The 26,180-nt window shown below is 42.1% G+C and overlaps 1 protein-coding gene across 1 annotated transcript; it reads left to right on the top strand.

Moving 5' to 3' along the window:
- Window positions 1–519: 519 nt before the first annotated feature.
- On the top strand, window positions 520–24,896 carry OVCH2 (ovochymase 2; the record flags this gene model as incomplete). Its single annotated transcript, XM_081878829.1, has 21 exons — window positions 520–724; window positions 2,348–2,454; window positions 4,493–4,584; window positions 4,890–5,062; window positions 7,924–8,019; window positions 8,841–8,992; window positions 9,484–9,679; window positions 10,523–10,546; window positions 10,734–10,824; window positions 10,924–11,057; window positions 12,338–12,478; window positions 13,504–13,634; window positions 15,066–15,159; window positions 15,983–16,114; window positions 16,207–16,287; window positions 19,140–19,326; window positions 20,054–20,126; window positions 20,666–20,861; window positions 21,114–21,265; window positions 22,273–22,438; window positions 24,351–24,896. The coding sequence occupies 21 exons, from the start codon at window positions 520–522 to the stop codon at window positions 24,368–24,370; spliced, it is 2,643 nt and encodes an 880-aa protein (XP_081734955.1). The 3' UTR covers window positions 24,371–24,896.
- Between the last annotated feature and the right edge of the window lie 1,284 nt (window positions 24,897–26,180).

Genomic DNA, 26,180 nt, shown 5'->3' with positions numbered 1-26,180 from the left:
CAGCTGAAGGCTTTATCTTGTAATTTTGCACAACATTCATGCCATCCATGCATAAATATAGCAGAACTAACAACTGTGTTTTATTGAAAATGTGCTCCTAGGATGAGATTTAACCAAACAAGCTAGTAATAAGTTCAAGTGGATTCAATCATATTAGGTTCCCTAGTAAATTAATCTGGGTTGTGGTGTCAACATAAAGTGTTGCTCTCAAATCTATTAAAGAAAAGAAGGAAAGAAATCAGATGCAGATAGCCTTGGAAACAGCTGTAATTAAACTGGAGTTCTAAATAATCAGCTAAGCTGGTAAATGACTTTGTGTGATGACCAGCCGCGGGGGGGGGGGGGTCTGCATTTATTGTTCTTTTTAATGTATAGGCTGATCTCTTGAGACAGTCAAACTCAATATTTAGCAGGCTTTTGTTTTAAACCCACAGTCCCTTGAGAGCTGAAAAGGAATCATGCTTGGTTAAATGTGGGAAAATTTAGTAATGCCTGGTTAAAAGCTTTACAGCTGGATTAATGAGTAACCTACACTTTAATTATGCTGCTACTGCTCTCCCACTGTGTTATAGCTTCTTCTTTGCTCCTATAAAGTTCTCCACTCTGTTTAACTTAGTCACTTACAGCCTGAAAATGCCAGTGTCCCCAGGCGATCTGCTGTTACTTATACTTGGGACAGTGTATCTTAGAGAAGGAAGCTCTGCACCAATGTCTAATCAGCAAGGTATGGCTATGATTTCGTGCTTGTCTTTAAATGTTTTCTAACGGCATGGATCCATATTACCGCATGATTAATAGATGTTATCTTCGCTCGGAGTGCCTCCAGCCTGATTTGTTTTGAGGGAGATTAGACATTGGCTGTTTAATGAGCATTCATTTTGATCCGTTTGTGCGGAGGTTTGATAACACTTGCATCGGCACAATGTCATTTCACATTTTCCAGTGCATTTCCCCCTCGCTTTCCTTACTGCAAAAAGTTCAGTCTTTTGAGGAAGTAGGTTTGTTGTGCAAGACTTTCTAATCCATTATAAGTGTGAAACCTGAATTTGCCCATGTGATTGAATCCTACTCAAAAATAGCAGTAATCTAGGAGCTTTTTTTTTATTTAAAAAAAGTTCTCAATTTCATCCCAGCTGCAGTTCTTCTGCATGGGGTGGAGTGATTTCACCTCCCCTAGTCCAAACTGCCTTGCCTAAGGAGCAAATGGCTATTTATTGACTGACAAAACTGAGAGTTGATTCAGATGCCCTGTGACAGCAGCTACATGCATAATGTAATGCAAGAAAAGCAGGCCATTGCATGTGTAAGTGGTGTCCAAACTTTTTTTCAGAGAGGGCCAGATTTAATGAAGTGAAGGGCCGTGAGGGCCGACCAAAGTTGTTAACCTTTTCTTTAGGATTGAAGTTGTTGAGCTTTTTTTAGACTTTGGACAGGCCTGTATTTTATATGAATTTTTCAGAAGAGTCACCATGTGGAATTCATGCATCAAAACAGTGAAATCACTTGTTTCTGCTTAAAGAATAACAAATGTATTATAGTGCATACTTCATTTATGATCCTGTACATAGTCTATTCATGAAACTTTGTAAGACAGCAATGAATATATTTTTCTGAACTTTACTTATTCATATATCAGTTTTGATGTTTATGTGATAGATAGAAGCCATAGAGGCAAACAGAAGTGCTGCTGGACCTTTGATAAAGCCAAATCTGATATAACTTCGCAGTGGTTTCTAGCTATAGCAAACTTTTCCGGAGAGTGATATTTCACTCCCATTTCACTTCTATTTGGCATGAGAATGTAACTTGTTAACCACTGTGTATATTTCCAAAATAAGCTATGACAAACACACCCTGAAGCCTGGGTTCTCTTTTTTATTCCCCTGCTGGATAAAGGTAGTCCATCTGAAATCCCAGATGTTGCTATGCATGTTAAACATACACATATATCTTGAGCTATTTTTCTTTGCAAAGGTCAACCAGCAGAATGAAAACACAAAGTTTGAGTGCACTTCTCAAATTTAGAACCTTGAGTGTTGATTGTTTTTGCTAGTAACTTGAGTTGTACTCACTGCATTCATAGTGACTTGCAGTGCAAGCCTTCTGTACTCAGAAGTAAGTTATACTGAGTTCAGTGGGATTACTCTGACATACATAGATGAAGGATAACAGCCTAAGATTAGTAATAATATAAATTATTAGATATTAATGGGAAAACTTCAATTAGTACCATCTGGAAGTGAAAAGTTATTTGGCATCTTATGGAAAAAACTGGAGAATGACATCCAGCTGTCTTGCCCTCACCCTCCATTTTCTGCACTCTTGTCTCTTTTTTTATGCCTTTCAGATTCCAAGTGTGGGCAGAAAGTGGACACAAATTCATGGCATCTTTATAGCTATCTCTCTCGGATTGTTGGCGGGACTCAGGTGCAACAAGGTTCTCACCCATGGCAGGTGAGCATATCCTTCCCAGTTACATCTTTAGTCCAAGATCTAAGGTCTCCAGCTCAGCTTTCCTCCACCTGGTGCCCGCTGGATATCTCAGACTACAGCTCCCATCATCCCTGCCAATTGGCCATACTGACTAGTGCTCATGGGAACTGTAGCCCAAAACATCTGGAAGTCAGTAGACTTTTCCGGAAAGCTGGCCTAGCTTATCATGGAAGTGGGGGGGGGGGGACAAACCAAAAACCAGGGTATTGCTTGCAGGTGGCAAGGATAATCTCCATTCTCTCTTGGTTGCTGGAAAACGGTTGTGATTCATATATTGCCTACAAAGCAGGAGTGATTTTAAGAAACTGCGAAAGGCCTACCATTTGGGAAAATTCAAACAATAGCTTCAAACCCATAAGCAATGGCCTATCTCGGGAAAAGTAATTCATGCCCTCAAAACACCCTTTGCCTGGGGTTCCCTGATGAGAAATAGACCTTTATTTCTCTTTCAGAAATCCAACAGGTGGGACAAAGTTTGCCCTTGCCCAAAACGTATTTTGACCTCTTCATGCTTCTAGGGACATACATAGGAAGCTGCCTTAAACTGAGCCAGATGATTGGTCCATTGGTCCAGTATTATCTATGTTGGCAGCAGATCTGCATAGTCTCAGGCGGGATCTTTCATATTGCCTAGCTGAAATTTTTTACCTGCAGCTTCCCGGGATTGAACTTGAGTCCTTTTGCATTAAAGTTTGTCCGTGGAAACTGAATTAAAGGTTGCAATCTGAAGTTTGCTTAGTTTTCAATATGTTTTTGTTGTTCAGTCACTTGTTTGCTACCTGGAGCTCCCTTTGGGAAGAAGGGCAAGATATAAATTTAATTAAAAAATAAATACTATGAAGCCCCATCGGAAGATACGCTGAGAATACAACCCTAAGCATGTCTACTCAGAAGTAAGACCCATTGAGCTTAATGGTGCTCACACCCAAGTAAACAAGGTCTAGGATTGTAGCCTTAATTTTCAGTGAAAGGGAGTCTGTAAGAGTATATGGTCTACTATTTAAACAGATCTTTCAGATCAAAAATCAGTGGTAAAAGAAGTCTTTCTTTTTAATGAGTGCCCTGTAATATTTGAATTTTGCAGATGTACAAGTAGAACATAGGGGGAGACACAGCTTAAGTATTTAAACAGATGATAGCCAAGACTGCTTCCCCACATCAGATCTCCAGAAAGAAGCAAAAGCCCAAAGGGCCTTGATCTTTTCCAGCTTCTATGTATGTGTCTTGTAATCTGATTGCCCCAGAATGCTTCTTTTGTTTTCTGTTCTCAAATAGCTTGCTGCCTCCTTCTAGCTAGAGAGGGGCCTGAGAATGAGTCACCTTCTGCTTCACCAAGCCTCCTTGGACCATTTATCTGAAGTTTCCTAAAATAAATAAATAAAAAACCCCCACATGCCTGGCAACTTTGACACAGGCTTCTATGGGAATCTCCAGCAGTACTCCAGAAGTACTTATTTTGTCTCCTTTCCCCTTCCCCTCATTCTTTCTGCTACAGGGAACGACTAAGATATGATGAGCATGAAGGTTAACATGTAAATGTAGACATTCACTGTAACATAGGGAGAGAGGGAGGGAGAAAAATACTAAGGTGGCAGGATGATTTTAGTTCTGTCTACTTATCACTTCTTTGCATGTGAATGTTTGCATTGCAAGACAGATATTGAGAAGCTCTGAAAACTAAGAGTTCTATAGGAGAATGTGATAGTTAGCATTCACTACTGCTGCATATCCCTAGTAATTTGGTGTGTGTGTGTGTGTGTGTGTGTGTGTGTGTGTGTGTCTGTGTGTCTGTGTGTCTGTGTGCGTGTGCATACACCCACCCCCACTATTTTCAGACATTAGCAAAATTCATTCAGGATTGTAAACATTCAAATGTGAATGCCAACAATCACCATGTCGGGACATGCATGGCGCCTCTTCTGTTTTCTGTCTTGCTTTTGCAGATGCGATAAGAAAAGGTTTGCATTTTCTAATGTGACATGTTCTCTTTATGGCACAGGTTTCCTTGAAACGAAATAATCGTCATTTCTGTGGAGGAACCCTTGTTTCCTCTCAGTGGATAATCACAGCTGCTCACTGCGTTGTAAGCAGGTACAGATAGATAATTCCATTCTTTTGTAAGCAGGTGCAGATGGGGAATTTCACTTGAAGGCCAAAAATTCCAGGTTGTTGTTTTGTTATATATTTTTCATAGCTTTTAAAAAAATGTGCACTGCACCTGAAAGCAGCTACTGAAGGGCAGTATATAAAGTCATAAAATAAATATAAATGCATAAATGAAATATTTAGGGTTTGGTGCTATGTGATGCTATTTCTGTATTTTGTTTGGCTTTGTTTCAAAAGATGAAAATCAGTTCCGCCCCCCTTTTTTATAATGGTTTTCTACCACTATGCAGATACCTGCTTGGTTCACTGACCGTAACTGCTGGAGAGCATGATTTGCGCCAGAAAGAGCAGGAAGAGCAAACCCTACATGTAAAATCTATCACCAGACACCCAAAATTTAATGTGAAGAAACCAATGGATTATGACATTGCCCTTCTGAGAATGAACGGTCACTTTAAATATGGTAATCTTGTCTACAATTACCTGCCTGTTATAAACATTATTTGTAATATTCAAGGGAAAATAATTTATTATCAGAAAGCATAGGTGAATCACACAGATACAAATTTCATTGCCAGAACTGGTGCCTTTTCATTGCTTTATTCAGGAGAACTCCTAGGACCAAATTGATGGGGATATTGTGGACTGTGTAGATTAATTTGTTTCTCAAGGCAAGTGTAGTGTGATTGATTTGCCATATGACCAGCTTTACAACTCAACCACTCTCAGCATGCCAGCTGGGTCATGTGACTTGGTCATGAATCAAGCTGTGGCCATTGCCAAATCAGCTGCCAAGAAAAATGTGGCAAATAAAGAAAGTACTGGCATGCCCACCAAGTAATTTCTCACAATCTGAACTGAGAGTACAGGAAGCAAAGAGGAGAGAGATCTTGCAAAGCAGGTGTCTCCCCGCCCCTCAAAGAACCTTGTTGGATCAAACCACTGAATCTGACATCCTGTTTCTCACAGTGGCCAAGCAAATGCTTCTGGGAAGCCCACAAGCAGAGCTGGAAGACAATAATCATAATGTCAACATGTAAAGCCATGCACTTAAAAGGACTAGCAGGAGGCTGTTTCCCCACTCTATCCCCATACAACACAATTCAGACAAACACAAACGGTAATAAAAAAATATTGAGGTGTTTAAAAAAACAACGAAAGCAGCTGGTACAGCGATCTTCTCAAGGGGGCAGTTTCACAGATGTAGGGCTCCCACTGAAAAAATCCTATTTCTGGTACCTGCTAGTCTGCAATGGTCTTAATGCCTCGGCAGGCAAATAGCATGGTCTCTCAATCTGACTAATCTTTTTGCACCCCTGGGTACATTTGAGAATTTGAGAAATTGTAAATACCACTGCAAAGTTTCTGATGTGTGGAATGTGGTTAACAAACTGAGATTGTCTTTTGTGGGAGATCCCATATGGCTACATATCAGGTCCCACATACTACAGTTAAATTAGAGTTGCCATACATCCACAATTTCCCAGACATAGTCAAGATTCAACTGTTGGAAACAGTGCCCAGGTGGTTAAATGTCTGGGGAGATCTGGATGAGTGTCAATCCATGTCGGAAGTGTAGATTTTGGTGAATTTCCTTAAAAATAGCTCAAAAACTTCATATTTTTTTATTTTGCAAAAAAAGCAAAACAACATTGCCAAAAAAAGCTGAACAACTTTTGTATCTGGATTTTCACTTTTTGAAATATGGCAACCCTAATTAAATCCCAATTTCACAGAAGGAAAGGCTCAAAGAATAGCTTGCCCAAAAACTGAATGCAAGGCTGCAATCCCCTGCATGTTTTCACTGAAGTATATCCTGTTGAACTCTGTGAGATTTACTTCTGAGTAGTTCTAAATAGGATGTGGGTGGCGCTGTGGTCTAAACCAGTGTTTCCCAACCTTGGGCCTCCAGCTGTTTTTGAACTACAATTCCCATCATCCCTGACCACTGGTCTTGCTAGCTAGGGATGATGGGAGTTGTAGGCCAAAAACATCTGGAGGCCCAAGGTTGGGAAACACTGGTCTAAACCACTGAGCCTCTTGGGCTTGCTGATCAGAAGGTCGGTGGTTCAAATCCCCACAATGGGGTGAGCTCCTGTTGCTCAGTCCCAGCTTCTGCCAACCTAGCAGTTCAAAAGCACATCTGGCGGGAAGGTAAACAGCGCTTCCATGCACTGCTCTGGTTTCGGTGTTCCGTTGCACCAGAAGCAGCTTAGTCATGCTGATCACATGACCCGGAAAAACTGTCTGTGGACAAACGCCGGCTCCCTCGGCCTGTAAAGCGAGATGAGCGCCGCAACCCCACAGTCGTCTGTGATTGGACTTAACTGTCAGGGGTCCTTTACCTTTACCTTTTTATTTCTAAATATGATTGCTCTGCATATCCCATCTCCCCTTCTCTGTCTCTCTCACTGGGATGAACAAGACAACCTCTCCTTTGATAGCTGTGTAGATAATGTCCCGTGCTTGGCCTGGATGTGAGTGTGTGTAGTAACCTCTGGCTTTGGGGTAATTAGAATGTAGCCTACTGTACAAAGTTTCCTTATACTTGCTCTGAAAGATTAGCGAGGCAGGACTTAGCTTTGCAGAAGCCATGCTGATCCTTCTTCAGCAAGACTTGATCTTCTATGTCCTTGATAATTGTGTTTTTTCCACCCATTTATCCGGTGGATTCAGAGCATAGCTCCCACTGCAAGGGCTGCAAAGGTCTAGTAACTACTGTTTGTGTCCTGAATCCCTGGAGAGAGCACCACCAGTCACTGTAGACAATATTAAAACTGTGTTACACGCGATACCTTTAAAAGTGCATTTGAAACCCATTCTTTCCCTCAAATAATTCTGGGCATTCACAGAGTTACAATTCCCAACAGCACTTGACTAATGACAGTGCCCAGAATTCTTGGGTGGGGGGCAGGAAATGCACTATGGATGTGCTTTAAAGTCACACACAGCCAGAAGCTAGATAAACCAGTAGAATAATGTGGTATAAGGCAATTTTCTAAGCAAAGTAGGGTCACATCATGGGGAAATGGCTCACACACTGCTGTATGGGACTGGGACTTGAGAGATGTGGGGATCTTGCAGAAATCTTTATGGTCCTATAGAACTGTATTTTTTGTGGCTTGTTTATGGATGAGAGAAAGAAAGGGCTTGTATTCAGGTTTTTGTGAGTTACACACATTTGAGAAGCACACAAAACCAAAAAGTTTAACAGTTTGTGTGATGTTGCTTTTCATTTGGAGTTCAAAAGGGTTGGGACTTAAATTAACATTATTCTAATATGTCACACATTAATATTCCAGTATGCCACTGTGTTCATGGCAGGTTCAACAGTTGGGCCAGTATGTCTTCCTGAACCCAATGAAACGTTTGATCCAGGATATATATGTGTCACTTCTGGCTGGGGTCGCCTAAGAGAAAGTAAGCCTAAGCTATTATTTTTGGAAGCACGGCCATATCAAAGCAGCTGTGTAAATTTTTTTGATGCGAGTTGATGTTTTGTGATTCATCCCTTTGCAACACAATCCCTAATTGGTTAAGACTTCCCATATGCTGAAACAAAGATACAATAATAAATGAGAAGGGGGGGGAGTGGTTTTGAAGCTGTTACAGCAGAGAAGAGAGAAGCAATGACAGACTGAAGAGGCTCAAGAAAGGTGACCCTTCTCACAATTAAGGAGCTTTGGGGAAACATTTCTTCTTCCAGTGTACAACTTTCAACTCCAGATTGATGTCATTACTAAAGCTTCTTAGTGAGCAAATACTGGATACTGCTGTAAAGAGATATTCAGAAGCCTGTGCTTATTTTTGGAAGGACATAACTATATCCCCCCCCCCCTGCAATGTCCAATGACCTCACACTGAATATTCCAAAATTCGCCTTGGCTCTACTTACTGTGGTGTCACTTGGCATATTTTTCTGTGGCAGCCACATTGAATGAATGGCTGAAAAAATTATTGTCTCCCTCGCTCCAATGAACTGTTCCTCCACCAACACCATTCGCTGTCTGCCTTGGGCATTTTGTGGAAAGGATCATATCTTGGTTACAAAGCACCTGCTTGTCATGCAGAAGGTCTTCCAAGTTCTAGCCCTGGCATCACCAGTTAAAAGAAATGAAAGGTGGAGCAATAGGTGATGGGGAAGACCTTTGTCTGAGGTGCTGGAGAGCTGCTGTCAGAATAAATGGACCAATAGTGTAACTTGCTATAAAACTGTTTCCTTCGGTGTGCTTGTTTTCTAGATGGCATCCTCCCTGAAGTCCTGCATGAAGTGGAGTTGCCCATCCTAGACCACAGCGAATGTTCTAGAGCATTGTCAACTTTAAAGAAACCTGTTCAGGGTGACACTCTAATGTGTGCTGGGTTTCCAGATGGCGGAAAGGATGCCTGCCAGGTTGGTAAAATGAAGAGCCTTTTCTTCCCATCTACCTGCCTGCCTTTCTGTCTCTGTGATGGGGCGGGGGAACGTTCCAGGAGGAAGAACAGAGCAAAGAGATGAAGCTCATACTTTTCATGCAGAAGATCCCAGGTTCCACTCTCGACACCCGCTGTTAGACTCCTTTTCATGAAGCAGCAGTCCGTCACAAGCACTTCAGGCCCAAAATATTTTGCTGCCTGAAGCGAAACTCAAATGGTGTCCCATTCCACTGGTACAGCCAATGCTATGAAAACATCTGTAGCGTTCAGACATAAATTCTTGCCTTCCTCTGTTCCTGTTCCCCATCCTCATAGCTTTGCCTTAAACAGATCACTTCAAACTGCCACATGGCAGGGGCAGTCCTGTCCACTGGACAACTGCTGGGTGTACTTTTGAAGGATTGCTTAAATTACTCGCATGCAGTGCTTTATATATGTCTCATTTGGATCTGTTTATTTTCCCTGCAGGGTGACTCTGGGGGATCTCTCGTGTGCATGCGTGAGCATGGTTCTTGGACCCTGGTTGGGGTGACCTCATGGGGCTATGGGTGTGCTCGCGGCTGGATGCAAAACCTAAAAAAAAAGTATAACAGAAGAGGAACACCAGGAGTTTTTACAGACCTTACCAAGGTGCTCCCTTGGATTCAGCAACATATCGACACCGGTAGTCAATATTAATCACCTTCTGCCTAATTCACATATTAAGGCGTGTATCCAGCAAAGTTTTCCCATTTGCACAAGGATTATCACTTCTGCAGTGGAAGCCCCTTTCCTTCTCCTCTTCCTGCATCTCCCTGAAATCTACTGCAGAAGGTTAGAGAAAGCCCCAGGACCATTTGGGGGAGGGGGGAGGAAAGGGAATGGAAGTTCCATTGCACAAATGGAAGTCCTTGCATGAACAGGATTAATTTGTCGGCAACAACCCTAAATCTTTTCTTCAACGCTGCCAACCCGACAGAAAAACATAACCTGTTAGGGTGATATGGGAAATTGATTCTTCTGTAAAGCTAATAATTGCAGCTTTGACTGGGTTGTATGGCAGATAATACAGTCCCTTATGTTTTTATAAATGCTGGAAGCTGCCCAGAATGACTGGGGCAACCCTATCAGATGGGCAGGGTACAAATAATAAAATTATTACAAATTATTATTATCAGTTTGATTTCAGCAGCTTTACTGTCATGACAGCTGCTGTGAATTCCACTTAGAACTGTTCCAATACAGTTGTTAGGACAGGCTTCCTCAAACTTGGTCCTCCAGATGTTTTTGGTCTACAACTCCCATGATCCCTAGCTAGCAGGACCAGTTGTCAGAGATGATGGGAGTTGTAGTCTCAAAACATCTGGAGGGCCGAGTTTGAGGAAGCCTGCTTAAGACATCCTTGTTATATGGAGTCAGGCCCAAAGGGAGCAATGGATGTTTGGTTGTTACAAATTCATTATTACATTTCTGATTTGCCATAACATTAATAGTTCTTCACTAGGATATTTCTCTTTTCCTTTTTTAGATATCAGAATGAAAAGCTCTACAGGTGAGTATAATGTGCTGGAAAACGCCTTCCTGAACTAAGTATGTACTGGCAGAGTCCAAGATTTCTTGTGTATGATTAAAAAGTATGGATTAGAGATGATTATTTTCGTAATGCTTAGTTTTGTCTGTCTTTGCACTGCATATCTGTTAGACCAATAAATCTTGATATCTTCATATCCACATCACAGCATCATGCAGTGCGCAAGATGGCAAACTCCCTGGTAATGAAGGACAGTTTGTTTTCCCTGACCATCCTAAGCATTTTTACCAGGACAACCAGTGAGTAGCTGAAGTCCCTTTTCAGAAACTGTACCTGGTATCATGCACCTGTGCTTTACTGATTGCCAACTAGAATTCAGTCCTTGTGCATCAATCCAGGTTGTGCGTTTGGACTCTGCTCGTCCCAGAAGGAATGCATATACTGCTGAATTTTACCCGCTTTGATGTGGAATCCGATATGTACTGTGACTATGATGCCTTGTCAGTGATTTCTAAGGACGATAGGCTCCTTGGTGAGTGTCTTCTTCAAAATATATAAGGCACCAGGCTGCACTTTTTCCCAAATGAAAAGCAGGTGGTTCTTGTATAGTTGAAAAGTTGGATATGATATCAAAATTTGGTGCCAGCACATGCCGTACTGAAGTGAACACATGATGTGCATTAATGACCTGTCCAAACAGGAATTTCACCTATGGGAACTTTGTGGCATGGACACAAAAATCACCCCTATTTTCCTCTGATGTCTTGGCTACCATAGTAGTGTTTTGCTTCCCAGTATGCCTGACACTGAGTGAGGCCACCCATGCCCAACAGCCATGGGGAGGGTACAAATATAGAGGAGTTGCTCTTTGCTTTCCCTCATTGATGTTGGAGGGCCCTCACCCACATTGACTGAACTCACTTTCACGTTGACAAAAGTTGCAGTTGAAAATGGTGCGTGACCAGCTGAGCAGAGGATAATGAAGACAGGAAAGAGTTATCCACCTATCTCATCTGCCTTGCCCACATTCTTGCTTGAGATGGCCCGATCCTGACCTTGCTTTTCCTTTCTGAAGGGATTTTGGAATCTCATGTGTAATGATGCTCCAGACAGTTAGACAGAGCTGAGTATTCAGAGGTATTTTGGGGGGCAGACACCCAAAACAAGCTTTGCTGCTAAGATGCCCACAATGAACACAGCTGAAATCTGGATACAAATGCTATATTAAAGCATTTTTGGGTTGACTCTTCTCCTTCTGGATCTTATATAGCCACCAGGTTACACATTGTTGTTGTAAATTAAACTGAATCAGTGGTGTGCGGTGACATTTTTTTGAAAGGGAACAGTTAGGGCCAGAGGGCCCAGCTTGCAAAGGTGACAGGGGGCAGGGGATATTGTGTGTGGGATGCCCCAAAAACCTGACATTGTGCAAGCATTGTGATTCTCTCCCTAACCTGGACAGACGCATCCCAGGCTTTGGGAAGGAGGTGCCAGTGCTCTGACAGTATGCTGGAGCTCTCCTGCCTTCTTCCCCAAGCTGGGTGGGCTTTGGGAAGATGGCAGAGGCGGACTCTTGAACTCATCGGAGCATTGTACCTCTCTCCCTAAGCCAGACAGAAGCTTCCTGGATTTTAGGAAGGAGGCCCCAGGGGAACATTTAGGGGACTAGTCTTCCTAGTCCACTGATCACACACCACTGGCTTGAATACTATGGTCCTAAGCATACCTATTCAGAAGCAGGTTCTTCTCACATTAGCAGAACCACTCAGTAAATATTAGGAAAATTACATTGATAAAATTAACGTCTTTCAGGGAAATTCTGTGGCAAGGAGCCCCCGTTACCGATTTTGGTTGGTTCCAATAGCCTAAGGCTAAAATTTGTATCTGATAACAAAGAACATGGATCTGGGTTCTCTATGATATACCAAACTATTGAGCCAGCTTCTCTTCAAGGTAAGTATTGATACTTTCTAATAATATATGAGAGGCCAAGGAGGCTTCACAACATATATGGATTACAGGCACTAGATTCAGTTACAGATAGGTAGCCGTGTTGGTCTGCCATAGTCAAAACAAAATAAAAAAATTCCTTCCAGTAGCACCTTAAAGACCAACTAAGTTAGTTCTCGGTATGAGCTTTCGTGTGCATGCACACGGCGTATCTGAAGCAGTGTGCAATCAATGCACACGAAAGCTCATACCTAGAACTAACTTAGTTGGTCTTTAAGGTGCTACTGGAAGGAATTTTTTTTATTTTGTAGGCACTAGATTGATTGTGATACTTTTTTTGTACCTTACCAGTCCTTACATGAGAGTGCTCTAGGGAGATTCTATGATTTGTAGCTTTAGCAGTCATTGGTCGAGATGCAATTAGAAGGGTTTGATGGTGAAGAACTGAGCAGTTGCACAATTATTAATATAAGTGGACCACATGAGTCCTTTACAGACTTGGCTCTGAAGACCTCTGGAGGAAAAAATGACTCTATAACAGGTAGATCACTGAATGTCTTTGGTAGATCACTGGCTCATCCCAAAGAAGCTCAACAAGTTTGGCTCCCCTAAAGAAAGCTCAACATTTATTGTTCTGCACCCAAAAAATCCAGGGCTTTCCTCTTCCCTAAAAGAAGCTCAACAACTTTGACCTGAACCCCTAAAAAAGGGGGTAGATCACTGCCAGTCTTTAACTCTGTGAGTAGATTGCAGTGTCTTGGGAGTTGGCCACCCCTGCTCTATAAGAATCAAGGGCAAACATAACCCAACCATCTACCTATTCTTCAAATACCCATATTTAGAAAGTTCCCTTATTACAAAATTGACTCTTGGAAGTCCATTGAAGCAACCCTTTAATAATAAATAAAACAACCACCACCTTATATTTTACTATAAGCATAATGAGCCCACAAAAGCTTTCAATGGTTTAGTTTGCTAAGGGACTATTTAAATTGTCTCACTTTACTTTTGCTTCACTGTCTTTCTAGACTCTGGCTGTGGATCTATTGCCATACTCTTTGAGGAAGGAACAATACAAAGCATGCACTACCCCGAGGCTTACAATAATCTGGCAGATTGTCAATGGATTGTTCAAGCTCCAGAAAACCACGTGGTCAAGGTACAAAGCAGGGCTGATTTACTGGCATCAGCACAAAGGGTTTCCTCTGAACACCATAAGTTTGATTCCAACCTTCACAAGCAATGTAACATTTCGCTCATGAGGCTGCCTTATTTTGGTGCTGTTTTATTATTAGTTAACATATAATATCTTGCATTGGGATATCATTTAAATGCAGTGGGTAGTATTCTTTTTTTTTTAATAATATCTTTATTGAGCAATTTTTTAAAAGTTACATACAAAAATATGACAAAAATAATAAAGACCGTAAAAGAAAAAGGCAAACACAGATGAAAAAAGAAAGAAAAAAATAAAAAAGACAAAAGACAAAAAACATAGAAGAAAGAAAGAAAAAAAAACTTACAAACTTCCAAACTTACAAACAGTAGACCTCCGCCCAACTCGGTTTAGGATTACATTATCTTATACTCTTTCTGCAGTTGTCAACTGCAGTGGGTAGTATTCAACTAGGTTTTACTCAGGGTAAAACTTCATGTACATAGACCTCCTCTAAGTAAATCTTAGTTGAATACCACTGTGTGTGGATTCTTTCTTCCTTCCTTCCTTCCTTCCTTCCTTCCTTCCTTCCTTCCTTCCTTTCTTGTTTCAGTGTCTTTTGAACCTGTCTTTCTTCAAACTCATTCATACATTTTGGGTGTAGTTTTATGTGACACTGACACTTTTGCTATATTTGTGTAATATAGGGGTGTAGGTTGTATGTGATGCTGTTTCCTTGTTTACATTCTTGTGGTAAATCAATAATTCATTCCCAAATATGAATTTCAGACACTAGAAAATGAAGTATACTCTTTTTCTTTCTGGCAGCAACCATCTCCAGCTTTTTCATCACATTCTTCTACAAATGTCGTCGTAGACCAGTACCCCAATATAATTTGCATTTCTAAAATGTTGGGGTGTACTCTGCTCCCAAGTATTAATGTCTTATCTGTTAATACTCCCCAGTATTCACGTTATATCTGTACATCTTATTGGAGGCCTCCAGTGACTACAATGACGTTTGACCTTGGGGCCCCAGGGGTTGCTACCCACATTTTGATACAGTCAAGCATAAACTGTGGATCTGCTTTGATTTGTAAATTATAATAAATTATAATGTTTGCATTTGGGGATGTGCAGAGAAATCCTATGCATGTTTATTCTGAAGTAAGCCTCCATGTGCATCTGAAGCATCTGAAGTGTGCTCCATGTGCACATTTATTCCAGCCTTTATTGCAGCATTAATCTATGCCTTGTTTAAATAGTATTTTCTTACTTGCCATAGGCAGGGCAGCAATTTAGTTTCCTTGGTAACACTGCTGAATGATCTATGGCCAATAAGAAAAATATCTGAAACTAAACCTCTTTGTGTTTGATTAACTTCAGGGGTTTTTTTTGCTGTTGGTTTTGTTTTGTTTTGTTTTGTTTTCGAAGCTCACATATGAAAATTTTGAACTGGAGGAAAATGAAGGCTGCACTTATGACTCAGTGTCAGTGTATGAAAATATTGCAAAGGATAATGAAATAGGTTTGTTTTTTATACTTATTTCTAATGCTGTGCACTAAATGAGATTTGAGTCCATTGCCAGGATTCCTTTCTTCCCAGTTGGGTTTCAGTACCCAAAATAAGTTCAGTTGGGGGGAAAGTAGTGGGTAGTGTGGCAACGCTCCAAGAAATGGATTCGTTTCACTACACACCATGTACACACCTGGTTCTTAGAACTGGCCCCCATCCCTACTTCAAGTGAGCAAGTCTTCTGCAAGTGATTGGGGTAGGCTGCACTTTTAAACAAGGGGATCAGTTGCTATCACATGTAGTCACACTGTTTTTCAGTATTTGGCTAATCTTGCATTACACACACACACACACACAATAGCATAATTACAACTCACAGGGAAACCTCTAATCAGCATCTGAAACTGTCTATTATACTTTTTCACTCTACAAATTCCTTTAATTTATATCAAGGAAATAGTAGCAGTGACCTAACACACAGGGTGTAATACAACACTGAGCAAGCATTCTTAGTGCAAGCATTTCTGCTTAATAGACGGAGCACTTTCCCCCTCCTCCCCTGCCTCTCCTCCTGCTATGGGGGTTCTCCCAACTCCCCTGAGCAGATCTGTGGAGGGTGCAGGGGAGAAGTCCTGTTTCACTAGTGGAATTCATTGTACTGACTTCCAACGATGCATCAGTTTAATGGGATCTGCCCCAATGTTGATATAAAGAGTTTGTCAGCACAGAGGATGCCATTTTTTTTATGACACCCGTTTGATTTAACGTTTTGTATGCTGAGATGCAGGGAAGGTATTTCTGTTCTGCTGTGAACCTTGCCACTTACCTTGTTTAGCTCGATCCTGTGGATTTGCTGTCCCAGCACCAGTTGTGAGTTCCTCTAGTACCATGCTGGTCAAGTTTCATTCAGATGAGACAGAGACGTTTGGTGGATTCAAAGCCAGATTTTTATTCATCTCTGTTGCAGGTAATGGAAAATGGAGGATTGTTCTAGTCCTAGAAGAAAGTTGATTTGAGGAATTCTGACAATGACTCTCCCCTCTTTCTTTTTGAAACTAGATCTAAACATATCAAATTCGAGCAGTGAAGTAATACTTCCGGAGGAAATAAGTGATGCCTCAAATGAAACTGACTTTCCTGGTAAATCATCTTCTGTGAAGGTATCCTTTGGTAGGAGAAGGGAAAGGGCCAAATGAACGTAGAGAGGAGTCCAGGGTTTGGTTTGTAGATATTCTATATAGATATTCTATAGGTATTCTAGATATTCTATAAATTCTACATACACACCAAGTTTGGCTGGAAAATTTGTTTTCCTAATAAGGCAAATCCAAAATATATTGCAGACTTCACTGCCTCCATTGCATCCTCTACTAGCCAACTAGTGGAGCTCCTCCAAATGGTTCAGAGGTTCCTGGCGCCTGAGAGAGTTTCCTTGGAGCCCTCTGTGGCCCATTGTTTATAAGACATTTTGAATGTAAAGTTGTATGACTCTGTAGCGATATTGATCCCATAGTTCATGCAGAACAAGCATGAATCTTGATTATGCTCAGTCTGTATCATGGTAAACAAAACCTAGCCAGCAGGGCATCCTTGGGCAGCTTCAGGGCGTGGTGAAAGGGGTAGCACTTGAAATAGTCATTGGCCAATTTCTAGTACACCGATTCTTGGGAAGGTGACTGAGAAGGTTGTGGCAGAACAGCTGCAGGCATTCTTGGAGAAAACTGGTTAGCCGGACCAATTTCAGTCTGGTTGGCCTGGTTTAGAGGTCAAATCAGCCTAGCTTGTCCGGATAAATGACCTCCACTGGGAGAAAAACAAGGGTAGTCTAATTATTTTGCTTCATCTCAGTGTGGCTTGTGATACCATTGGCCGTGGTATCCTCCCAGACCAGCTCTGTGAAACTGGTGTCAGGGTAGTTTATGGTAGTTCTGGTCCTACCTGCAGGGTCGGTTCCATAGAGTCGCCCTGGGGCATTTATGCTATGGGATGCTGCAGGACCCTATCTTATCACAGTGTTAAATAACATCTATATGAAGACACCTGGAAAGATCATTGTGGGGATATGGAGCAAAGTAATATGAGTATGCTGATGATGCATCACTCTGTCTATCCATAATGTCTGAACTTGGAGTGGTCATGCAGGCTCCGGACCAGTATCTGACCACAGCTGCGGGCTGGATGAGGGCCAGTGAACTGAGTTTAACTCCTGGCAAAACAGGTGGCCTTGGTGGCTAAGGGTACCTTTTGCCAGCTTTGGTTGGTTAGGCAGCTGCAGCTGTTCCTGGACTGAGATGGCTTGGCCACTGTGACCTTTGATTACTGCAGGATGCTCTGTTATGGGATTCCCTTTGACTTAACCTAGAAGCTGCTGCTGGCTCAGAATGCAGTAGCTAAATTGCTGATTGTGATACCCCATTGACACCATGTAATGCTTCTGCTAAAGGAGATGCGCTGGCTGCCAATATCCTACCAGGAACCATTCACATTTTGCTTTGATCATTTAAAGCCCTAAAAAAATTGGCACCACCATAAAGTCTTGTCCGCAGTATCCCTCCCTGGCAACTGCGCTCCTCAGATGGAGCATTGCTGAGAATACCACATGCCCCAGAGATGCACTTACCCTGAACTAGAAATTGGGCTTTTAGTGTTGCAGCTCCAGCTCTCTGGAATCAATTACCAGCTGAAATCAGACAGGCACCTCGTGTGATGATGTTTAGGTGCCTACGGAAGACATTTTGGTTTAGGAAGGCTTTCCCCGAGGTGCATCCCAGTCATTTTATGGAAGATCAGTTTTATATCTGATGAACTTGTTCTGTTTTTCAAATTTGAATGGGTAGCCTGAGTGTTTTAGAGTTGGAAAAAAAAAAAAAAATGTCCAGTAGCACCTTATAGACCAACTAAGTTTGTTCTGGTATAAACTTTCATGTGCCTGCACACTTCTTCAGATACATGCGCATGAAAGCTTATACCAGAACAAACTTAGTTGGTCTCTAAGGTGCTACTGGACAATTTATTTTTTTTATTTTGACTACGTCAGACCAACACAACTACCTACCTGTTTTAGAGTTGGTTTAACTGATTTTATTGTTCTTGGGATGTGTGATCCTTAATTCTATTTTTATTGTGTACACTGCATTAATGGGTTTATTTTGCAAAGTGGTCTATAAATTCAACAGTTGTAAGACATGGGTAGGCAAACTAAGGCCCGGGGGCCGGATCTGGCCCAATTGCCTTCTAAATCCAGCCCGTGGATGGTCTGGGAATCAGCGTGTTTTTACATGAGTAAAATGTGTCCTTTTATTTAAAATGCATCTCTGAGTTATTTGTGGGACATAGGAATCTGTTCTCCCCCCCCAAATATAGTTTGGCCCTCCACAAGGTCTGAGGGACAGTGGACAGGCCCCCTGCTGAAAAAGTTTGCTGGCCCCTGGTGTAAGACTAAGCAGGCTGCTAAGGTCAGCAAATGTAAACTTGCCTGGGACAGCTGCTCCTTCCCACCAGTAGTGCCTCCTGGAACCAAGAGAGAGAGAGAGAGATGGCAAGGCTCCCTCCTCCATCATCACCATGCTGTGGCTGCTGGTTGTCCTAATGAACTGCTTCATTAGCCACCGCTGAAATGCCATCCTATCATTTGCCTGCAAGTCCTACTAAATCCAGTGAGACTTTCATATTAAATAGAAACTGCCTCTGTAGAATCAGCCAAATGTGGGCGGCTTTCCCCCCCCCCTTTTTTAAAAAAACTATTTTTATTAAAGATTTTCTTGGTTTACAAAAGTATGTGCATTGTTTCTTTTTCAGGTTGTAAAGTCTTCTCTATAGATCTTGTACATTTGAGTGTTGTATACAGTATAAAGTTGGGGAAGAAAAGAAGGGAGAGAGGAGGAGTGGTGGTGAGACTTACATGTGGGCAGCCTTATTTCGTAATAGGCACAAGTTGTTGGTTGTTGTTTTTCCCAATGTGCAATAGCTTTTCCTCTTTTCTATGTTGCCAGCTGACATTTGTGGAGTAGCATTCAACCAGCCCAGGTTTCTTTTCAGTCGGATAGTTGGAGGTGAAGAAGCTGTACCATATTCTTGGCCTTGGCAGGCAAGCATACAGATTTTGGGAGAAAACATCTGCGGAGGGGCAGTTCTTACAAGCACATGGGTGGTGACTGCTGCTCACTGTTTTAAAGGGATGTAAGTACTATGTTATGCTTTAGCAACAATAGTTCACAGCGCCTGAACGGCTTGGAAAGCACATTAACAAATGCAGTATTTAGAGTGTTGCCCTATGAATGTCTACTTATGACTACATATTGATAAGTGTGTATAACATCCTTCGCCAGCCTGCTGAAGATTTAGACTATTGTGCTGGCTGGGGTTATGAGAGTAATCCACCTGGAAAGCATTAGCTGAAGACTAGTATGCTTAGAGTGCAATTCTGTACATGTCTATGCAGAAGATGCCCTGCTTGAAAACAGAGGCTGCTGCCTCCTATGGATTTTTAAAAAATATGTCACTATCTCCCATAACATGAACTCCCAACCCCCATTTTTCACCATACTAGAAGAATTCAAAGAAGGTAACACCCCAGAAGTTCTGAAGACCAGTAACTAGGGATAGCAAAACATGCAGATAAATGAAAACGTGTGTAGGTTTGGCCCTTGGCAGACTACGTACCAAATTGCAAGAGACTGAAGGATTTATATTCCTCTGGTACCCACAAATAATGTGGGTATCTACTCAGAAGCAAGTCCCGCTTTATTTAGACTTCAGTGCAAATCAAATTTGTTCCTATTCTGTGTGTATTTGGAAACCCTGTGTGGATGGGAGTAAGATATTATCATGCTTGAATGAAAATGTGTGGGACAGACTGTTGGAAGAAACTTTGGGTTTGTTTTAACCAATTACATTCTCTGTAAAGGGAAAAATACAGAGATTTTTGGAGTGTGGTTGCTGGAGTTCACGACCTCGGAGAACAAGAGCACAATAGTCAGGTTAGTACAAGTTATTCTGTATTTATGGAAGGAACATGTCCTTATCCCGCAACATGCACAAAGAATTCTACCCCCTCCCCCAAGACTGTGGGAGCAAAATGAAAAAGAGTTTTACATGGAGTGTATTTTCAAATACATCTGTCTATCTATCTATCTGTCATGATGGACTTTATAGTGAAGTAGGTTATTACCAGTATGCATGTTGTTCTATGACTGCCAATCACAAAAAGAAAACTTATCTTTCTAAAACAGTGATTGCGCTATACTTAGTCATTCCGAGTCCGGACAATTGCATAAACTACCTGAAATGTGTTTGTAAAAATTGTTTTTATTAAGGATTTTCTTGGGTTACAATAGTACAAGCATTGTCTCTACTTTCATATCATAAAGTCCTTTCTAAAACTGGTTTTGTTCGATGTTACACTTTAATGTTGTATACAGTATAAGGTTGGGGGGAAAGGGGGGGGAGAGGAGTAGAGCAGTCTTTGAGCTGCTGACATCTTCCCATGTATCATCCTGCTGTGCTTTCCTATTTCTAGAAAAGATTGGTCAAACAATACATTCTGCATCCAGATTTTAACACCACGACTACAGATTCAGACATTGCACTGGTGGAACTCACTGAGCCTTTAGAATTCAATCATTATGTTCGTCCTGTGTGTCTGCCTGAGAAAGACGAAAAGGTTGAGGCTTCCAGGGTGTGTGTCATTACAGGTTGGGGCATTCATTATGAAGGTGAGTGCATTTTCCTTTCAGTAAGAATTTTGTGTTCATCTATTAGCCAGAATGATTGTTAGCCATTCCTTTTTCATTAGGGACTAGTGGAGAAGAGGGGTTCATGAGCTGAAAATGTGGACTGCAAAAGAATTAAGTTCATGCAAGTTAAGCTTGGCATGTGAAAGAGAAAAAATAATGTTCTCTTCGCATTTAAGGAGCCTACATCTGAATCTTAGTTTTTGCTGAGTGTGCTCTTTTTAACCCCTCAAGATGGAGAACTTTCAAGAAAACTCCATCAACTTGAAGTTCCTATTTTGGTTTCTGAAGAATGTCAGAAATACTATATGAACCATCCGGGTGGTCTGAACAAGCGGATGTTCTGTGCCGGATTTCCTACTGAAGGAGGAAAGGATGCATGTACAGTAAGCAGTCAGAGTAAATTCTATTCAACCAGGAATTAACAAGGTCTGTGCAATCATTCTGCAAACACCCAGAAAAACAGGGACCCAGAACTTTATTAGAGCCAAGGCAAAGCTTCTTCTGGTTCTTGTGTAGCCATAACTACCAAGTACTAAAACACAGAGTGGAAAATGAAACTAGGGATAGGCAGATTTACCCCATGAGAGGTCTTCTAATTAATTAATGTCATGGTAGAAGCTGAGATGAAATATCTGTTCTTCTAAGATCTCGTAAGCATGTTTGATTTTTGCATGTGCAAAGCCATGAGTGAGAAAGCTATTGAACAAGGACAGTGGATATTAATCAATATCTCATGATTTCTCCTGCTAGTGGCCTCTCCATTTCTACCTTCTGTGGTTCCCTCACCTCCCCACTGCTTTTTAAACAGTGTTTTGCTGTTATCTTAGTGGCAATGACATTGCCATGCTCTGCTTCATTCTGAGGAAGAGGGCCCTTCTTCAGAGTGAGGGGTGAGGCAGTCAGGAAAGCATCACTTTGCTGCAGCATCTGGTCTATAACTGCTTGAAGGTCTCATATGAATGTCAGTGGAACTGTTTTGTTGGCAGGAAACCTCATCTGAAATATTATTTTTGGTCACAATTCCTTATTCCTTACTCTGCAATAGTGTCTCTTACCATAACCATCAAGAAACAGAGCTCTATAGATTGCTATCTTTCACTCTGTTGAGTACCTACTTGCTGTCATACCTGTGTGCTGGCAAATGATAAAAGAATGAGCAGCTTAAAGCTGGCAACAGTGGTGGTTGCAGGAGACAGGCGCTGCATTCATTTCTTTGTTGCTAGCTTTAGCCTACAGTCTGAAGATAAGGACACGAATAGCAATACCCCTTAATATTTAGAAAATGCAGAATGTGTAAACTGAGGTCACACTGATGGCTCTTGAAAGTAGCTTTCCTTGTCAACTTACAAATAAGTATACATTAACTTTAAGCTCTATTCATTTTTATTAGGGTGATTCAGGAGGTCCACTGGTTTGTCCATCAGAAGAGTCAAGCTACTACACCCTTAATGGAATAATAAGCTGGGGTCATGGTTGTGGAAGAACTGGCTATCCAGGAGTTTATACGAATGTTGCGTCTTTCACGAATTGGATTGGTCAGCACATATATGGAACCAGTAGGCATCTGTGTTTATTTTAACAACAGCATCCAATCTGGAGGGACGCTTTCTAAGGAGGGATGTCCAGTATGCTCCCACAGATATGTGGGGCTGTATAGAAGTGTCACAGACCTACTGGCACCCCCTGCACGTGTTAGAGGAGATGGAAGCAGTGCTAATGTAATTGCACACATGCACACACATGCACCTGCTCTGGGACGAAGTCCTGTGCTTCTTGTCTTTGGGCACAAGAAGACAACATAAACACACCACACATGTGTTTACCTCCTCTGGAGAATCACCAGGCTACTCAGGGTCTTGTTAGATGAGAGAAACAGAAAGTGGGGAGACAGCATGAAGACGTAGCACTGGATTCAGGGGGCGAGGGGGGTTCCTCTGCACAGGGTGCTGAGCAGAGGGAGTGCATCATCATCATCATCATCATCATCATCATCATCATCATCATCATACCTATATTTATATGGATGCGCAGAACAGAAGGCAAGAGGGAGGAGGGAGTGAAAACAAGGAAAATTTAGGGAGGGGATGCCAAATTTTGTCCTCACAGGGTGCCATATTACCAAAGTCCAGCCCTGAAAAATGTCTGGTCTCCTACTGCAGGAGCCAGTTCTGCTCCTAACACCTCCTCTCGCTCTGCCTACCACACATACTACAGTAAGGCCATGACTACCCCTCCTTACGTTGATGAAGACCCTAGCTCTGCCACAAAGGCCTGTTCCACAATAAATTGGCCTTCAGGCCTCCACAATACTCTTGCTTGATTTTGCTCAAGCGAACCAAAACAGTTGCTGCTTTGCAGTTATTGGTCATCTGAAAGTGTACAGAGGGCCATCAGGTTAAGCAATGACTACATTATTTCCCATGCCAATGTATTTTATTGCAGTGATACCATGCAGGCTTAATCCATGAATGATCCACCTTGTCAAACACTCTAATTAGAGGTTCTTAACCCATGTGAGGCACCTGTCTAAAACCCCATTTCTCCCTCAACCTCCCTATGGCCTTTTCCTGTTTGCCTTCCCTCTCCTCATTTCTCTCTCAGTTCTGTATATTAAAATTATTCCTTCATATCTTCCAATCAACTGTGGCTGCACCAACACTGACCCTAGGCTGGGGTCCCAAGACTCACAAAATTGTGTTCACCTATTGAAACTGGAACACAAGTGTGAAGTGCTTTGAACTGCTAGGAACACAACCTCTGGGGTCTTTTTGAATTCATCACAAGTAGTAGTAGCACTTAATTAAAAGCCATTTTTAGAGAGGGCTGCTTTCCCCATAACCAGAGGCAGACCTAGGCTCACTGGCACCCTTGGTAAGTTGCTGTATCAGTACATACACCCCCACCCCCACCCCTGTCCCTTGCACTTTTCACAAGGAGATATCTGTGCCTCCAAAGCTGGGAAAGAACAAAAAACTTTGCTTTTTGTCACCTTTCACGCTCTGCCAGTGACTTCCTTCATGGCCATCAGGGTCTGCTCCACCTCCTCTCCTCCTCTGCCATTGGTCCATCTGCTTCCCTGCCTCCTTCCACTCACTGCCTTTGCTTCTGTCTTTTTCCTCTTCCTGCAACTGTTGCTGGCTCTCTCCATCATTCTTTCTTCCCTCCTCTCACACTTCTAATAGCACTGCTCTGCCATGATGCCCAGAGAAGCTTGCATCCCTCGCCCAGCCACCCAGAGCAGTGGAGGAGCAGCTCAGAGAGCATGCAGACAGGCAGGAAGGAAGGCTCCCAGCCACTCTGAGCCAGAGTGGAGAGGCATAATTTTTGCACCTGCCCTTGGTGGGGGTCGACCTAAATGACCCTAGGTCATTTGCCCATAACAAGTTTGCCACAGCATCGTTATAATTAGATGGCTATGATCTCTTGGCTGTTTTATACTTGGACTTGACTGTCTTGCCTCTTTTGCAGACTCCTCAAGCCAGGAATGAAGATCTTCTATGAATGTGAGCATTTAAATCAACAGCTAAACCATGTGACTTGACAGCTTTGTTCTAGAGTTCATGGACTGCATGTTTCATAATTTGAAGTAGAAGAAGAAGACATAGCCTTCACATGCGTAAAATATATCAGTGCAGCTTTGGACATTTCCATTTATAAATAATGTTGCTGCAATTCTATGCACAGTTTCCTAGGAGTAAGTCCCATTGAACTTACTGGGAGCATGTGAGTTTTCCCCAATGAAATGTTTCACGTGAATATTTTTTTATAATGTAAGGTAACATAATTTTTTTTTAAAAAATCTATTAATATGCATTTTTCAATTTATCATGCCATATGACAGTAAGATCACTTTCAGACATCTAGAAGAAGCACATGTACTTTCAGTTTCTTTTCTTCATGCTCCAGAGTCTTAGTCAAAAAAAGCAGGATTGCAAACCCCCCCCCCACACACATGGAAACATCTGTTCTGTCCTCACATTGGGATATTCATTTATTAATAAAGGTTTGATTGGTGTGTGCATATTTAAGTTTCTGTGTGCATTTAATGATTACTTAGGTAGAAGCACTTGATGAAGATTAAGGATAATTCATAGATTTACTGTAACCTGGAATGGTCACTACAGCCTTACAGTAAAGATAGTAAAGGTACCCCTGCCCGTACGGGCCAGTCGTGTCTGACTCTAGGGTTGTGCGCCCATCTCACTTAAGAGGCCGGGGGCCAGCGCTGTCCGGAGACATGTGGCCAGCGTGACGAAGCTGCTCTGGCGAGCCAGCACCAGCACAGCACACGGAAACGCCGTTTACCTTCCCGCTATAAAGCGGTCCCTATTTATCTACTTGCACTTGGGGGGTGCTTTCGAACTGCTAGGTGGGCAGGAGCTGGGACCGAACGACGGGAGCTCACCCCGCCGCGGGGATTCGAACCGCCGACCATGTAATCGGCAAGCCCTAGGCCCTGAGGTTTTACCCACAGCACCACCCGCGTCCCATCTTTACCCACAGTAAAGATAACTGTTCTTTAAACGGATGTATGATCTTTTTTAAAAGCACACTCTCAACTGCCTGTAGTTTGAAGCGAGGGCAAGGAAAGTAGATGTCATTGGGTTTGGGTGGGTGGTGCCATTGAACTCTTAATATGGCTGGAGGTTAAGCAAAGCAAGAGGGTAAGACAACCTGACTTGGTATTGAAGTCATAGTGCCAGCACTGCCTGGTTAACTTTACTTGTAGAGTCTTGGAAGGGACCTGACTGGGGGGGGGGGGATATCTTGGAGGAGGGAAATGTCATGAAGAGTTTCAGCTGTTCATAATTTACTACTACACCACGGATTCCTCCTATCCCAAGATCCTAATATACATCCAGGTTCCTTCCATACTTCTGTAATTTTCCTGAATCTTTACTAATTTTTTTTAAAATACAAATAAATATAGTTTATCAAATCACATGGTGCATTCTCCTATTGAACCGATGATGGACATTTAATATTTATATGATGGTTTGGAAACTGAGGTTTCTAATAAAGAGCTACTCCGATTCCAACAGCTCACAACAGCCAGGCTCACAGTGGCCAAACACTGGAAGTCTGCTGCAGGAGATTTGCAAAACTATTGGGACCTCCAGTTCTGGACCATTGCATTAATGGGAAAGTTAACAAAACATACATCCAAAAGTGAAGGACAACTTTTCTATAGTTTGGCATCCATTTATTGAATATGCTCAAGCAAAGGAATATGATTGGCAGCTGCTCTCTTCCCGTGGATTCCTTTGGGAAAAACATTCTTGGATATTATGTTCAGGA

Source organism: Podarcis erhardii (assembly GCF_964252035.2).
Source record: "Podarcis erhardii genome assembly, chromosome: 1".
NCBI classification, from domain to species: Eukaryota; Metazoa; Chordata; class Lepidosauria; order Squamata; family Lacertidae; genus Podarcis; species Podarcis erhardii.
This window is presented reverse-complemented; position numbering and strand designations above follow the sequence as displayed.